This window comes from Chaetodon trifascialis, chromosome 22 (genome assembly GCF_039877785.1).
Source record: "Chaetodon trifascialis isolate fChaTrf1 chromosome 22, fChaTrf1.hap1, whole genome shotgun sequence".
In the NCBI taxonomy this organism is placed as follows: Eukaryota; Metazoa; Chordata; class Actinopteri; order Chaetodontiformes; family Chaetodontidae; genus Chaetodon; species Chaetodon trifascialis.
The window spans coordinates 11708562-11726635 of record NC_092077.1 but is presented as its reverse complement, the minus strand read 5'-3'; the positions used below and the strand labels follow the sequence as shown (position 1 = coordinate 11726635).

The following is an 18074-nucleotide window of genomic DNA, read 5'->3' as shown; positions in this document are numbered from 1 at the left end:
ATCTGATACCGTGCAACCCGTCTAACCCAAAAATGTCATCCACTGAACGTGTAACATTACGGATGCTAATCCCTGCTGGGAATGAGGGCTGGGGTGGCCCACATTTTTTCCCTGGGGCCCCATAGCAGGTTAATCTAGTCACGACTCCAAAGCTATTAAAAGCCTTCAAATTGGTTTAATGTTTTGAAATGTTTTCACATTATGGCTTATTAGCGGCTGGCACACGTTTTTCTTTTGCCACGTCCTACAGCCACTGAATCATTTGACAAACTGTGATTTTTTTTTGTGTGGAAAATCAAGACATTTTGATTGATGAACAGTGAATACAGTAGATATTTAAATAAAAATTCAACAACAGTTGTAATAAGGTCTTCCCCCTTTAATGCAATCTTGTCTCAGAAACAATCTGTCCAGTCCAGGTCTTCAAATCGCATTCACATTAACCCTCTCTGTGCATAATCTTCATGACAAAACAGTGACACATCTTTCATTTGATTGAAATGCTCTCGATACATCCACGTGACATTACAGTGAGTTCAAAACAATCAAGCTGTCCAGGTCCGGTCATTTAGTGGACGCTTGCGTCCAGGCTGCTTGACATTTTTGGACTTGAGCACGTACATTTCATCTATGGGACTCTTATCCTGACTGTCATGCTTCACCCAGAAAAAGCAGCACTCACAGATCAACACAGACACAAGCATCAAACAAAGGAGTGGAGCGAGAAGGTGTTTCAAGATGTCAAGATTAATGGGTTTAAGTTAAATTTATGTTATCTGGATTGTTGGCTTGTACGCTCGCTAACAAGACAAGTGGAGTTTAAAAAAGAATAAGTGCCTGTGATTCATTAGTCACGTCACCAATGAAGGATGCAGTCAGTATCTAAATGATTATACTCTGAAATTACATGAGTTCATAAGAGATCAGTATTTTTTTGGCCTAAAAAAAATCTGTATATTATAACGTGGCGTCAAACATTTCCCCATCTGAACACATTTTTCAATTTGGCACATCATATTTGACATTCATCAACCAACAGTACACACTTACACACACGGACACACACCGGTTTGAGGTGGTTGGACTCCTTATTTAAACCAGACAAGGCTGAGAGTTTGCGATGGCTGAATTGGTGTATCTGTGTTGATAGTTTTGCAGATAAGATTTTGTGATCGAGCAGCTGAAAGGAGACCAAAGTCTGAGTCACACAGTCAACAGAGGAGATGTGTTTTTACTGCTACAGAACAGAATAAACAAGTATTTGTCTGTGAAATTCCTCTGATATTACTGTCCTGCCATTATTTTCTACACATTTTTACCCCTCATAATGTTGTAAAACCCCAATTTCATCCTTTATGTCTTGCGTATCTGATGCATACAAGCTGATTAGCAAGATGCTCCATATATATATATATATATATATATATATATATATATTGTAAAAAGAGAAAAAACAACATCTCTCAAATGTCTCTATCCTGTCATTTTGTGCTGCTCATCAAACTCCTCATTCATGACGGACGAACACACGGACTTCACCGAATCATGATTTAAAAAGCATTAATTAAACCATCTCTATTTCATTTGGAGAAACAAACCAATCAGCCTTCACGACCTCAACCTGTGGCACATTGTCATCAATACAAATAGACTGTACATACTGTTCTCAGTGGGTTTTTCTACACGTTTTCTTTTTCCTGCCATTTATACATTGTTAAAAAATATATAAAATATTAAGAGAAATTTTACAGGTTCATTCAGGTTAAAAACACACGTTCAATGTTTCTCTTCAAAGCTATGTACAAATCTCTGTATGGTTACGAGTCGTCATTCAGCTGTCAACACAGGAGTGAGTGGGTGTCGCTTTTCAGTGAGAGTGAGAGCAAAAATGATCTGAAATGTGACATTTTAACTGCAGATTTGAGTTTTGCTTTAGGCTTCGGCCTTCATATTTGAAACTGTTGTCTTAAATTGACAGTACATAGTTGAGAGGCGGGCAGGAAACATGGAGGGAGAAAGAAGAGGCCCCCAAAATTGAGCTGGTTTAGACAGTAACCAAAAAAACTGAAAGAAATATCAAAATATTTCTATTAAAACTGCATTAATATTATCATTATTCTAACCAAAAAAGGCTGTTTTCCTGATAGAGTTTATGATCTGCGACTCCTCAGACTAAACATCTATTGACAGAAACTGTGATGGTTGTTTTTTTGTATTATTTTCCAACATTTTATAGACCAAACCATAAACGGATGAATCGAGAAAATAATGGTCTGATGAATGCTTTATGGAGACAGTCGTTAGTTGCAGCCCTAGATGCAAGCATTCGTATTTACTTGCAGATGGTGGAGAAAACAATCATATTGTACGTGAAAAATGGCTTTGCAGCACTGTGAGATGTGATAAAAAGTGCTTGGCATTAATTTAAAGAGCAGTAATTTTTAAATTTGCAAATGATTTGAAGAAAATCCCCCTTTTTTAATTGACCCTAGCAGCACGTAATACCTAAGGCAAAGATGTAAGTTACACCATTGAATACTTTCAGTGTGACAGCATGGGAAGCAGTAAGCGCTGATGAAGGTATGCGGCTTTTAATGGACAACAGGCCGGTTTGTTGGATCAGTCGAGGTTAACGGACGCGTCACTTCGGAGGCATCGGCTGAAGTTTAACTACGCAGCATCGTGACTCATCCGGCTTCCAGTTTACTGAGGTATCAACTCCCTGATAGCTGCTGCAGTCCTGTAAGATAGCACTTGACCTGTGACCTTGCCATTCGGGGCCAAAAGCTGCTTCCATCATGGCATTTCCCATTAAATTTTGTTCTCGTTTTTTTTTTGTGTATTAATTTTTCAGCTTGCTTTTGCTTTAGCGCCACCAACCGTTTTTATTGATTTTATGCACTGTACAAGTGCATCAGCAGAAGAGATCCTTGAAGCATATTGGCTTTTACAATGAGATCCATGTAGTATAATACGCTGTTATCATCACGGGTTGATGACATTCCCGGAAGTACTTTGGGGTCAATTACGTAGGCATTAAAAGGAAAGTAAAAATGACCGTTAGTGAAATAAAACGACCCAAATACAACATTCATACAAAGTTTCTGTAAGGCATTCCTTCACCAGGTCATCGACGCCAGCAGAGTCTGCTGCAGCTTCCTCTTCCAAGCTTAAGCTCATCAGTCTGGTGTTTGCCAGCAAAAGAAAAAGTGTTCTTGTGTCCGCAGTTTGTCTGGAGACGTCTCCCGCTCTGTCTTACAAGTCTTTAACACAGCTCTGGAGATGGCTTTGGTCTGTCCTGCAGCTAAGACTACAAATGATACATACAGGAGAGCCGCAGCTCTGAAAAGTCATTAGATTCATGCAAGACTGTACAGACTTTTAGTGAACTGTCCAAGCTGACAGGACACGGGGTTTTGGTGCAGTCCTATCTGCAGGAGGTGCCCAGCACGCTGCCCGTCGAGGCAGTGGTGGCGGTGGCGCTGTAATGGGGGTAGTTGTCGTTTGGTGGTGGGCTCGGGAGGATGGAGTTCCCGTTGGTTGGGGAGCAGCTGAGCTGGAGCCTCCGCAGGTACTCTGCGTGGACGGGTTTGTGGCTCTGCAGCACTTTGATGGCCTCGTCCACGGTGAACCACTCCCGCTTACGGCCTGCAGAGGGAGACAGAGCATAATGTATGAGTGAAAAGACAGCATTCCTGTTGGATAGTACAACCAGAGAGACGTAACATACAGATTCTATCTATTTTGTGTTATTATTCAGAAGATACCTTTTCAATACAGCCTTTACCACCATTGCTCTTTTCCACAGGTTGATACTGCTCTGCATTAAAGCTATTTCTTCTAAATGCAACGAAGATCAAGGAGGTCACAAGCTTTAACAGCTGTTGCATGTGACTCCCTCTTAACTATAATAGGAAGTGACAGTTCACTTTAATAACTGAGAATTGGGAAGTATAATAAAGACTCAGTACTTAATTATTCTGCAGAAGCTACCACAAAGGGCGGCGTGCATTTACATTTGATCCTCCGCTAATTGGTTTGTCTGGTTAGCAAGATTAATTAGAGCAAGGTGAAAGGAGATACTGCGTCTTGAGGATCACACACATACAGAAATACTGCATACATCCAGGCGTGTGCAAAAATAGACAACACGTGCTGAAGCCTCTTTCAGATTTCAAAACATATATAGCAGAAAACTAGCGCATGTAGCAGATGGAGTAACATGTGAGAGGTAGAGGATGCTCTCCACTGAGCACATCACAAAGTGAGGTTGAATACTGGCGCCCAGGCTGCTGACAGCTATAACATACCGCAGCCGAGAACCACTGCAGCCAAGATCAGTGGCCTAGATTTATAGGTTTCTGCTGTCACTGCATACCTCTATGCCTCATATAGCGCGCCATACTGCCCTTCACATAAATAACAACATACAGTATAATATAAAAAATGGGAGAAAGATCCCCATCACAGGCAGGTGAAGGGAAGCGGTACCTATGTTGACCGAGTCCTCCCAGGCCTCCAGCGTTTCCGTGACGGTCAGCACGTACACGTACGTCCGGTGCTTTCGATCCTGGTTTTGCTTGAGGGATCAGAAAGAAAGGAAGCTGAATATTAAATGATAATCCAAACCAGAAATACATGCAATGTGTCCACCTGATGTGTTCTGTGCATGCGCTGTGCTTAAATCACTGGGCTACATTTTTCTACGCATAAATCCATATTACACCATAAACTACATGCTAATGGGTTACAAAAGGTTAACAATGACATGGTTATTTGTGCATCTTATGTCCTTGAAAGTGCACTTGCATGCATATGTTCAGTGAACCGCCGGGGTAAGATGAAGCCGTGAAGGCTTACCTCAAATACGCCGAGCAGACGTCCTAGCTTGCCCTTCACACCAGCCTGAGGAATAAACGAAGAAGAAATATTGAATAAAAAGTCTTCATTGTCCTTTCTGGCTCTAGTATACAGAACAAACAGACAGGAGGTTACACTTCATTGTGTGATTTTTCTTTTTTTTTTTAAGTTATGAGCGGCGGTGGCCTTACAGCACAATCGGTCACAGAGACGAATAGAAGGTGAAACGCAGCGCTTAAACCACAGACCACATCACGAGTCGAAACAATGGGCATTGTGTATTACGTTTCAATGTTTTGAAGAACTGCAGGTCTGCCTCTGTGTCCTGAACTCTACTGTAACCTCCCAGGCTCTGTGTTGATGTAGAAAGGCTTTACAATTACTCAAATGATTCAGATTAAATGCCTTCACCCATATGAAGATATTTTGGGCTTTTTTGTCCTCTGTGGCCTCTCAGCTTCTTCATTTTTTGTACAAACTGCCAGCCAAGCTACAATTGTCTCTCACAAAAGGTGTGATAATTTTTTTATTGAGTCGCGATGTGTTCAAGACCAGCTGGAAGCTTCATCAATCATTTGCAGTGAAATTAAACCTGGCACGAATCATGAAAGAGTTTTATTATGGAAATGTTATGATGTGTCTCTCACAACACTTAACAGTTGCTTTATTAATTTAGATGTGCTTCACAAGACTCAGATTACTGTAAAGACACATGACATCTGTCCCCTTCTGCAGTCCCCTGCTCAGCATACTTCACAAGTGTCACTCTGTCCCGCTGATGCGTCCAGCGGGTCTGTGAATGCGCAGGAATCCAGCGAGGAGCCAAGTTTAGATCGCTGACGTGGTTGAGAACACAAGGTTCTCAACCAGCGGGACCTCTGGAATACCAGCAGATACCTCGGTGGGCCAGCGACCGACACCGCGGCCCTTCAAAAGTCTCCCCCTGAGCATGCACGCTGCAGCCAACTGTTTGAGCCACGCAACTCCAGCTGTGGTCATTTCAGCACTTTTTTTTAATGGAAATGGAGAATGACTGAGGGGTGTTAAACTCCAACTTAGCATGAAAATGACTGAACTTGCCCTTATTTGGCACCATGCTTTTAAAACATTGCTTCTTGGTTGAAACTATAGCAGGTTTTAGGAATTGATTGTTGTCACATTCAGTGCTCTAAAATGAAAAATCTTGCTTGAGCATCGCTGCAGGCACAGAGGACTCTTACAACAGCAGCTACACCAAGGCGTGTTTTTTGCATGCTGCTTTGAATACCTGCTGCATACCGGACAGGTGCTCTTTGGATACAGTCAAAAACCAAAACAGCAAAATAAGACGTGTGCTGGAAAACTGCTGCGCTCAACCACCTGCTGACCTTGTCATTCTCACCGAGACTCGTTTCATGAGGCATCAAAACAAAATGAATTCTTAGGTTCATTCACCTCCTCGAACACCTCTCGCACCGCGGCACCGCATGGCTCCTCTTCGGGCTCCATCCCACCTCCTGGGACGATCCACTGGTCCGGGTGCCGACTGCTGCTGACCAGCAGCACCTGTAAAACAAAAGGCCAAGTTAAAGAATTGCACTTTGTGTCCTTATTCTACGGTGAAATGAGGAATGTGCATTATCACACGCCCCTTTAGATGTTTCAGAAGTGCGTTTAATATCATATTTTCCTTAGAGACTTCTTTCTGCTACTCAGCCGCCATGACTCAGCCACACTGAAACTGAGGACTTAACATGAGACATGACCTCTGACCCTTTTGACTCGAGGGCATAAACTGATGATTGGCGCTGCCCCTGCTATTTATTCTCCGTTGTTGCCTCCAGGATCCTAAATCTACCACAGCGCTCATAGCTTTAATATTTTTTACTTCTTTTGGCGAAGGCTTCAAGCATCTCTACTGTGATTTTTCCAGCCGGGCAATGGAGCTCAATCAAAGCCAGCGCTGAAGCGGTTCCAACTCGACATGACCTCAGCAAACAATGCATGTAAACCAAGCATGAGCCACTCAATTCTTGTTGCTGTTCCCCCTGAGTGGCCTGCGCGGCTTGAATTACACTACAGTTGCAGTGTATACCGATATGCACAGATCAGATGTGCCTGTGTCTGCAGTTTCTGGCAGTATCCACATAGCAACCACAACAGACACAAGCGCACCTGCTGCAAACATTATCGCATTTGCACGGAGCAGTTCCATCACTGTTAAGACACCGTCTGTGGCAGGACACAGGTCGTAAGAACATCAACAGCCAACAAGTAAAGCCAGCAAATAGGTCTCAAGTGCAGTCTTGTCAGTGGTTCATCTAGCTGTGATCCAGCTGCATTTTCTGACAGCAGCCTCAACACACAGCAGTGAATGTAAGTAATAAAGCATTAAAGACAGAAACGTGAGTTAAGCAGCTTGTGCAACATATGGTCACATCCACCTCTGCTTCCCATCTGATCACCATATCCGGTAATCTGCCAGAGGAGTCAGTCTGTCACTTAATCCTAACTCAGCTTTGGTGTATCTTCCCTTACGTTCTCTAATGGGATTGTAGCTGCAGCGACCAGAGGTCTGCTGAGGACCGTCTAAAGACCGGGCTCCGGGTCCAAACCGATTGGACGGCACATGCTCGGTGCCTCGACAGTGTGCGGTGTCGGCTGCCGCCTTCCTCACGTGCTACGCTCACCCAACTCGGCCACCTGCTTATTCTCAGACAATATAGGTTAGGATGCAGGGCGGGATGTGGAGGGGGGGCTGTGCGCGGATACAGTTCAAATGTCAAGCATGACGTGGATTAAGCGTGTGCACGCTCAGTAAGCATTTTCTGGAACGGTGCAAGATAAACACATAGCAGGTGTTTATCCCATGCAACAGGTGTATGTTTTATATAGTGTACAGGCAGACACCTGTGTTCTGGGAAGGGGTGTTTGCATTAATAGTATTAAGAGTGCGCAAAGTGTGCAAACTGTCAAAAAAAAAAAAAAAAAAACAGCTGTGAACTTTTGCCCTTTACATCACAATCTGAGACAATTAAGAACAAAAGCTTGAGCTTTTCATGACTGATTCACTCATTCTTTCTGTTTTGGACGTGTTAGCGCTTTCACAACGTCCCAACCCGCGATCCTCGCGGTCTGGTTGTGTGTTGAGCTGCAGCCAGCGAGGCTCAAAGGGAGATCAGTGGTATCAACGTGTCCTTAGCTGACAGCGTGAGATGTATACTAAACAAAAGCTTCCAGGGCAGCGAGCACAAAGACAATCGCTGCTTTGGTTGATCCAATGAAAACTCATTTGTCCTATTTTATTTTGGTTTTAATGAAATTAGGAATGTAGAGCACTGAATCGACATATTACAAACTGTGTGTAATTAAGAAGTTCTTCACATGTGCGTCTGAGGTGAATACAGCTACACGTCGATGAGAGGGAGCAGCAGGGTTCGGTGCTGCCTTTAAAGCTTCGGGAAAGGACACTTCAGCAAGAAGCGACTTCAAAATCAAGCCTGCGAGCGTCCATTCATCTGTCTAACCACAAGTCACTTGAACAGAAGCCCGGTCAATTCACTGATATGCAAGTATTTGAAGTTGATTAAGCGGCCAGAGACTGACGCACCACACACTCAGTCAGAGATGAACTGCAGTAGCCCTTCAACACCAGCCATCATGCTCCACATGCTGTTTGGATTTGATTTTTGACTGAATGTTACTGAACACGTAATTGTATAAAAGTGGATATTGTAGTTCAACAAGCTTTTCGACATGTATCCATTACTTTTGGCTATTTTAATCACTGAGCTATTCCTTTAAGCTAACTATCAACCATGTATCCATTGCTATTAGCTAAATGTTTCAACTGTTTATCCATTATTTTCAGTTATCAACCATTTATATACTACTTTTAGCTACCAATTTAGATGACTATTAATCATTTATCCATTACTCTTAGCAATGAAGTATTACTTTTAGCTAACTATCAACCATTTAGCTATTGCTCTTTGCTAACTATGAAGCATTTAGCTATTACATTCAGCTAATTATCAATCATTAAACACAACTTTCAACTAACTTTTAGATAACTATTTCAATCCATTACATTAACCAAACTATTTGAAATGTTTATTTATTCCTTTTAGCTATTTAGCTTTTATTTAATTCATTCAAATGAGTAAGTTGCCCCAGGTAACTGTAGAAGTACTCCAGGGGTGAATGTACTGATCTTTAGAAGGTCAACACATGATCTATACCCGCAATTTTACTATTTTTTTAACTTTCCTCAGAAAAAAAAAAAACAGCATTGCCTCAAACGCCACAGACTACGGTTAGAAGCAAGACGAAAAACCAAAACAAAATAACTCACACCGTCATGACACATAGGTCACCTGACAGCTGAACCCTGAGCGCAGAAAGCCCACTTATATTTGGAAAGTGGGGCAGGGTGAAGGAGAAACCCCAGAGGAGCGCTGTAGTGTTTCCCACTGACATTCTACTGCTTTGCAACTTACACCACGAACCAGAGGCCCACGGTGTAAAAAAGGATGTGGGCACATTCTGCGGACACATACAGTAAATCTCCTCTGGGCAATGAAAAACAGCACGAACTGTCAGACTCCTGTGGCCTCTTATGCAAGAACAAGCATCAAATCCTTGATAACAACCATGAAATGCCATAAGTGCCAAAGCCTGCCATGTAACTGGTTTAGAGAAGAAGATCGTTCTTAACTCAATCTGAGATATCAGACCTATTGGTAATGAAACGCAAGTCCTCTGGCGTAGCCTCAAACAGGGACAGTGAGCAGGGATATTCTGGAGGACATAAACACCTCCGCCTCCGCCTCCTCCTCCCCAAGGAGGAACGCCTGTAGCTGTCAAATAAAGAAGGCTCCAAATGCCAGGCCAGGCCGGGTGCCCTGAAGAGAGAATGATTGAAAGTCTGAGACAGTCAGGTAGACGAGGATGGAATCAATAGTGCTAAGACAGTAATATAGTCGCTGCATTATACAGGTATCAACAAATAAGAGAGGAGCCATAAACAGGGAATACCAGAGGCAAACAGCAGGAGAGGCAAGGACAGAGAGGCTGAACGCCTACATTTCTGATTTTATGATGAAGCATCCACTTTCACTGATAACCTCCCCCTCCCATATCCAGTATGGTGTTGTTTACAATCTGCTGCAGTAGCTTCAATATGTAGCGTCTGGGTTATAATCTGATAAAGACGCTAGAAGATTATAAATAATGCATGAACTCGAGGCATTATATAAAAGTTTATTTTCATAAAGCCCTAACACTGCCAAAAAGCGGCCAATACGGCATCCTGGTGAATGGGCGGCCGATATTCATTCTCCTTTTAGCTCTGATTTAGTCTCCACCAGCTCCTGAGGGAAATGTCTGGCCCATTCGCTGATAAATGTGCCTGCTGTTTGGTGCCGGTGAGGAAGCATCCAGTTGGTTCATAGAGCTTTTTGTATAAAAATAGTTGCCCTGCACTGCTGGAAACACAGAGCTGTGAGACTGAACCAAGTCAGTGAAGTTAAAGGTCAGAAAACCAAAACAATGAGCTGAAAATCATAATTATTCTATTGTTAATGGCAGTAAATATGGATTATGGCACCAGATTTAAAGGCATAAAGCCATACTCTTGACTGTATTCAGGTGATTTCTGTGCAGCAACCAGGTGAGAAAGAAACTGCACTCCACAATAACCAATTAACCAACCAGTCACCAAATTCAATTTAATATATGAATGAGTTAAAAAAACAACCCAGGACTACTTCTTTAACTGCTACTTATCAGCACACTATTACGGTGCAAAATAGTAACAAAAGGCTCCCTCGGCCTCAGGAAACTCACATGCTGTTAAACTCAGGTGCTCTTCTCTATCGGCGCTGTGCCTCAGCTCTGTCAGGGTCCTCTGTCGGGAGTTTAATTGCTGTCATAGACTACCTCGCCCAGGGGGCTCAGCTTTCTCTGTTCCTCTCCAAAACAAAACAGTCCAGCAGCAGCATGTATGGCTCATATTTCACCACAGTTAGGTCTCCTATGTCTAGGAACTGATTGTGTGTGCATTGGCATGTGTTTAAGGCAAGTATTGATGACACAAAGCCTTATATTTTACGCCTCTTTAGGCAGAAACTTGCCATTGCTTACACCCAAAATCCAAATCAGAGCACCAGATTGGTTATCTTACTTCAAGCATCAGTCATCTCTGTGACTGCGTGAGCAGACATGCCCGTCAAATCCTGAATATCCTGAGGGTGATGGTCACACCTACACACGTCTGTTGTCACAATAGCTTCTGACTGTCCTGTGCTGTGATTACAAGTTAGAAGAGAAGATCACAGAAGTTCTCAGACAAATCATGCACTAACAATGAAAACATCAATTCAGATGCAAATCTCAAGTTTTATGTAACAGTTTTTGGAAAATCCCAAAATGTTATATCTATATATATATTGGCAATATCGTGCAGCCCTAGTGTGTGTGTGTGCGTGTGCGTAAATCTTCATATCTGTGTTGCACAGACAAACACTGGAGGGCTCAGGCAGACCACTCAGTGCCAGTCTAGTGACACCAGACTGGGCTGCTTTTACAGTATATTGTGTAACAGTTTGTTTATGCCAAGCTCAAAGAGGAGGCTAAATTTAGACGTGCAAGAATGAGCCACAACAACAAAGAAATGGTCCTGATGCTTGGACATAATTATGACTTCGTAGTAATATGCATAGAGGAATACCATCTGCCCCCAAAATGGACCAGCAGCGTTAATTTATTTATGTAAAAGTAACAAGTGAGTAACCCCAAACACAACCTACAGAGGGCTCTATGCACACTGCCTAATCAACAGCATATTCAGGTAGGGCTCTGGACAAAGAGGCTTGTTTTGGCTCATGGGAAAAGTGTCGCTCCATCCATCAATGCACTGTTGACCTATAAGATCACCTTTCTAAGCATCCAGGTCCTGAATACAGAGAATTTGTAGGTCTACTGAGTCTTATTTAATTTGTTCAGTTCAAAGGAGTTGCCCAAAATCCATGTCTTTAAAAATTCCAACAGTATCTTTGTCATCTTTTGTAATATCTTTGGAAAACAGCAGCCGATGTATCTCTGAGTTTAGGGTGGAAAACTCATTTGAAAGCTACTGTAATCCCCTTCAGTGGATCCACTGTACTGCACATCTTTAAGACGCAACAACAATGTAAGTCTGTCAGCCCATATTCATTATTTACACGGTAAAGGCCCCTTTAAATCCTCATCCACATAATTGCTACGCAGCTGCCGCTCAAGGCCGGCGGGATGCAGCATAATCATGAATGGCCACTGCATGGTCATGGATGCTGACACTGTCATGGCATTAAATGTGAAGACGTGTCGCGACATTTGATAGATGTATTTAATTATAGACTCGTGACCTATATTTTCACCTCCTCACGCAACACAAACCGACGTTAAACTCGCTATTAAAGGAAACGTGCGGCAGCGCTCCTCGCCCCCACTTCTTGCCCGCCTCAAGTTAGCAAGAAGCTGACAGGAAGTAAAGCGAGTGGGCCTTCAAAATAAGAGCTTTGCTGTAAGTCAAAGCAGTTTCAACCTGAGTTCTTAGCCAGGTGTTTTATTGTGAAAGTTGTAACAGTAAGTAGGTTGTTGTCAATCGAAGCAAACTTGACAGCCTTTTTCTCCCCTTTCTCTACGTGCTCCTCAAACTAGCCTGAACTGGATGGCCCAAGGCGCAGCAGCAGGAGCAGCAACAGCAACAGCAGCAGCAGCAGCAGCAGCAGCAGCAGCACAAACACCAACCAAAACAGTAGCATTGACAGAAACAGAAAAACAGCGTGAATACAGCTACACGTAGAAGGAGGCGCCATAAACCAAAAGCCATGTGTATTATTAAAGATCAGTGTCAATTTTATTCATCATCACCCATGTGTTGTTTGAATGACCGGGTGCAGATGGAGGATGACTAGGCCACAGCGTCAAACACAACCCCTGCACATCGCTCATGTGGTCCAGTCGCACAGTGAAGCCTCTTACCTCCTCCTCACGTTCATTCTTGAAGCACAGACACGCGGCTCGTTTCTTGAAGCCCTCGCCGTCGTATGTCCTGGTCTGGTTCGGCTTGAGCTTCATTGTGGATGTATCCTGCCTTCCTTTTAGATAACACCGGCAAAAACACACAGAGAGAGGGGGATAGAGAGAGAGGGGAGGGGGGGGGTCCGACGAGTTAACAGCGGAGCCGCCGCATCGTTGCTGCTCTCCGCATCCGTGGTCCGAGACGGTCTAATGAGAGGAGGAGGGGTCGCTGGAGAGATCCCAAGGTAGCCGTCAGACTATCCTGGATTTACGTCTTCCTCATAAATCAAGGGCGTCTGGGAGTTAGATGCAAGGTCCAGCTGCAGCCTTTGGTTTCCAGTCGGCGGTGTGTGTGCAGCCCCGCAGGCAGAGATCTTATGTAGACTACAGCCTACACAGCACAGCCCTCCTCTGGATCCATTTGCGCATGGCCGCTGACTCAGTACAATGAACAGGCAGGCAGGAGTTTTAGATATAGATCACTCCTCTGGCCCAGGAGTGAGCTCATTGGTTGGCTTGGTCACAGTGGGTGGAGCTACATTTCTGGTCAAAACAGTGATAATACCGGTAAACAAATGCGTAATTTGTGCAGACCTCCACCAGACTGGTCTGACCACAGCTGTCTTGTTCGAGACTGTACAGTGAGGATGTTCATGAAAAGGCTGATCAATGATATTTCATGTGTGTAATAACTGTTCATGTTGTGGTATAGCATCTAAAATAACTAAACTTTTTCAGGTTTAATTCATTAAATCTGTTTAATGCTCAGGAATAAAGTCCCAGCTGGGAATTTTTTTTTCTTCCTTCCAAAAAAAAAGGTCAAATCTAAATACAGTTAGTCTGAAAATATCATAAGAAGCCTATACAAACATGAAATCGTCTCCCCTCACCGGCTTTGCTCTCAGTGAGGCGTAAAGCACCAATTCTGAACTCAAACTCCTGAAAAATAAGTCAAGAACATCATATTAGTCATAGCACACCAGACTTGGAGCCTCACCTCTCCTCACGTTATGAAACCTCAGGCTCAGTATTTATTCCAGTCAGTGCAAAACCAATAAAATCAGCCCTGTTAGAAGCTTGTGTATTCGTCATGACGCGGCCAGCCATGGCATTTTTATTGCACTTTCATGGGAGTTTTCTTTTGGGAGTTCCATGTTTGAGGTTCCCGTTCCAGTGCAAAGAGTGATTCTGTCCTTTCATTTGCGGAGAGAAAGCTATAATATACGGAGTTGTTAAGTGTTGCTTAAAATGAGCACAACAATATTACTTTTAGCACCTCCTAGATTGTAGTTTCCTCCTTCTTCTTGGGTCTTTTGGGGCTGTTTTCTTGGCAAGACTGTGCACAATATCTTGTATTACACTCTCAGTAGGTCATGGGACACTTCTAATCTGGTGTTGGGAAATCAGTCAGCGACTCCCATCTGTCATTGCATTTACATCATAACTGAGTTCATTTCCAGTCAGATTTCGTATGAAAAAAATAAATTGGGATGAGGTATTTGGACAATCACTTAAGCATATATTCAGAGACTGATCTGGCTAAAAATATTGGATGTAGATGTTTCAACAGAGGGTCAAATGTCTCAGTGTTGCGACACAGACGTAATGTTTAGGGGAGGTTGTCACTGAGGGTAAGAACCACTCCTCACTGCTCCTCCTGACTAAACACATACGAGTGAAATCTGTCTCCTTTCATATCTGATGACACGCCCATGTTGTCGCTGGCTTCATGTTAGACTCATATAATTTGAGGTGAATGAATAATGCAGTCCCTTCCCTTGGTAACTACTCCACAGGCGAGGCTTGTAGAAACTGTAGCTGCACTGTTAGCAGCTGTAGCTTATTAACTGATTAGATGCATTCTCTGTTTCGATGATGTAATCCATAAATAGCATGGGATTCAGCAGACACGTATACTAGTCTTTGACATCTTCCTTCACCTTTGACTTGCAGGCTGAGGATGATCCACATGTTGTAACTCCTCAGATAACATCAAAAGCCCACTGACTACCAGGAGACAAAGATCAGTAAAAGACTGAGACTGATCAAGTGGGTCAAAAGTAAGACAATCCACCTGTTTGTGAAGATAATCAAGTTGTGTTACCAGTGATTCTTTATCTTATCTGGCAGCCTACTTTCCGGCTATGGCAGACAATATGCCGGGAAAATGTGATGCATGAAGTATTTTGTTTCCCTTTGACTCTATTTTGTTGGAAGATATGTGCAGATAGCTGGCTCAGCGTGTATTTGGGAGGTATGAGATGGACAAACTAAACAACATACATCATCTTTCATAATAAAATGAATGAGAAATAATTTAATTGATTTGAATTCTTTTGACTACCTTTAACTTATGAGTACCTGCAACATGAACAACATTCCCAACGGCCTCAGCTGTCTTCATCAGCATCTTAGCTTTGATATTGTGAGCATGCCAGCATTAGCATTTAGCTCAAAGCACTGCTGTGCCTGTGTACAGCCTCACAGAGCCGTTAGCATGGCTGCAGGCTCTCACTGTTGTTTCATTGTTGCTGGTGTCTCTCTTTATGTGTACTGAAAGTCACTGGGAATACTTTTGAGATTGCAGAATTAACTGATGAGATCACTCGTGGTGTCATGGGACTAATATAACCAAACTGCTTATATTCCCCCCTGGTTACACGCATATCTTGAGTAAACTGTGGGGATAATTACTGCCCAGATAACAGAGACATTCCTCCATGGTTGAAAAAAAAAATCTCTACAAGCACCAGTCATGTTATCATTTTGACAAAAGTTATCAACTACCTGTGACGGAAATACAATAAGCCTGCAGGTCATCGTGTGACTGTAAATCAAACAGCCTCATCGTCTTCTTTTAGCTGGCTTACACTGATGTGATTACGATGTGATGACTTAATGATAAGAGTGATGATGGAATGATAATTTCAGTCATGTTAAAATACTTTACCACTGAGGTTCGGGAGGCATGTTAGAAAATGTATGTATTTCTAGAATTGTAATGACATTTGCACTGATATATGATGTTAAGCGATTTATAATGGGCTAAAATTAGACTCTTGCCACCAAACAGATTCTCAGTCATGTTATCATCTTAATGGCATCAGTCACCTCAGAGGAAAATAAATCTTTCTGTCACCATGCTACTTGAAGTGGTTTATCATCATCTTCATGCATAGCAAAGGAAGGCAATTAAGAGGTCCTCTTTTAGCCGAGGTGTGAGGGGAATAGAAAGATCCAGTTTCTCCTGGCTCACATTGAGACAGATGGAGGGACGGAGGAGCCAGAACTGAACGTCTGCTTATCGCCGTCCTCACTTTATCAGGAGAGTCAGAGGACATCTGCTTCCTGACGACACGACGCGCTCAAACTACACACAGGGACACAATCTAATATACACTCACAAATACTTACATCATACATATTCAATACAGTATGTGCACTGAGATCCAGTGTACACATGTAGTTACATCTACGCAGATAAACACACACAGACAGACACACTCTCACACACACAGTCTAATCTGCCTCTTCATTTGCTTGTGATCCACTCAGTGTTTGCAGCCAAGTGATTACGAGTACAAAATCCCGAGCTGATTAGCTCACCCGTAAGTCTCTTCTTTGACCTCAGCGCAGAGCCTTAAGACGTGAGGCATGTGAGGGAATGGCTTTGTGCCAGAAAGGGAAAATGGAGCCATAAAACTGAAATGCCTTGTAACATAACTCTGATCAAGCTGAGCACAATGACACATCATTTATTCCTTCCCAAATGTAGTGAATGGATAATCGTGCAGTGGCTATCAGGCTAATTTTAGACTGGGCCATCTGTTTTCCCAAACTGTCTCCATTATTAGACACCAGTTTAAAATTGAGCTTTAGTAATCTCACCCTACCCTTATTTTTACTATGACAACCAAAGATAGGACAGTTGTTTGCAGGGCGAATGTTTTCATGGGATGGAGCTCATCCAGTGATGAAGTGAGCTCCTGACAGCCGGCCAAGGCTGATATGATGGATGTGAGCCGCTGTCACTGTTGAATATAGAGCCTGTGACACTTCCACAAATTGACCCATGCCCTCCATGAAGGTGTTTCTCCATCCCAGCACCAACAGGGAGCTCAGAGACCCTGAGCCTTCCTGCTTTGTCCTGAGCCTTCTTCATCTGAACTTCACATTTGAAGAAATGTCTCAGACTCCCACTTTACTCCATCATTGTTAGCACAATGGGATTTCATTTGTGATGCTCAAAGCATTTTTTAAAAAAAGCAATTAAAATTTCAGAATCAGTGTTCAATATAATGCTGCAATGAATAGATAATCCAACTCAGTTAAGTGCCTACAATTTTCATGGGAGCGCCTTCTACTGAAGAAACAGTCCGTATTTGAAATTTAAATCTCCAACAGTCCAATGCTCATTCTCATTTTAGCTCTGTTTTGGGCTCCACCATGTCTCAAAGGGAAATATCTGTCTTTTTAGCTGATGTTTGGTGCTGGGTAGGCAGTTTACAGTGGGTTCATCAGACAGCTGACACATCCAGTACTGCTGCTGGGATTAGGCTGTCTGGCAGTTATATACAGTTATATAGCTGTTAATGCTGTTAGCATTAACAGCTATGAAATGAATGCTAAATACAGTTGCAACTGTTTGGAGAAAGTCTGATCGGCAACAGCCTTTTTCCAGTCTGTGCCCGGTGAGATGACTCACATCAACATCTCTCTTAACAGTTTAAACAACAGAATAAATACAGGTCTCAAGGCTGCAGATGCAAGAATGACAATAAGTTGGTTGTGAGGGCTGAAGGACACAATGGAGGCTTGTTGGTGCATATTAAAGCCTGTTATTATGATAGCTGTGGATAAAATAGACTCAACATGGGTAAACATTACTTAGGGATGAATTACCCGGCGCAATCAGAAAGACGGGGACAAATAGGGCGGGGTCATAGCTTATGTTTCTCTGGGAAATTTATATAAAAAAGTAAAAAGATAAAAAAAATGTATATATGTCCACTTGATTTTTGATGCTTTAAGAAAAGAATAAGTCTTGTAATGTTAACTGCTCCAGACTGTTGAGGCTACCTGCGGGCAAATGTTCCTCTCACAATGATGCCTCTGTCTCCTTGAAGCAGAACAAAAACACAGACACTCTATAATCATGTGAAGATTAGGCT

The 18074-nt window shown here is 42.8% G+C and overlaps 1 protein-coding gene across 1 annotated transcript; it reads right to left on the bottom strand.

The window, feature by feature from the left end:
* Positions 1-365: 365 nt before the first annotated feature.
* Positions 366-13349, bottom strand: nudt4b (nudix (nucleoside diphosphate linked moiety X)-type motif 4b). The gene is made up of 5 exons (XM_070992364.1): positions 12865-13349; positions 6295-6405; positions 4861-4905; positions 4492-4579; positions 366-3648 (listed from the first exon to the last, which is right to left on the bottom strand). The coding sequence occupies exons 1-5, from the start codon at positions 12958-12960 to the stop codon at positions 3428-3430; spliced, it is 561 nt and encodes a 186-aa protein (XP_070848465.1). The 5' UTR covers positions 12961-13349; the 3' UTR covers positions 366-3427.
* Between the last annotated feature and the right edge of the window lie 4725 nt (positions 13350-18074).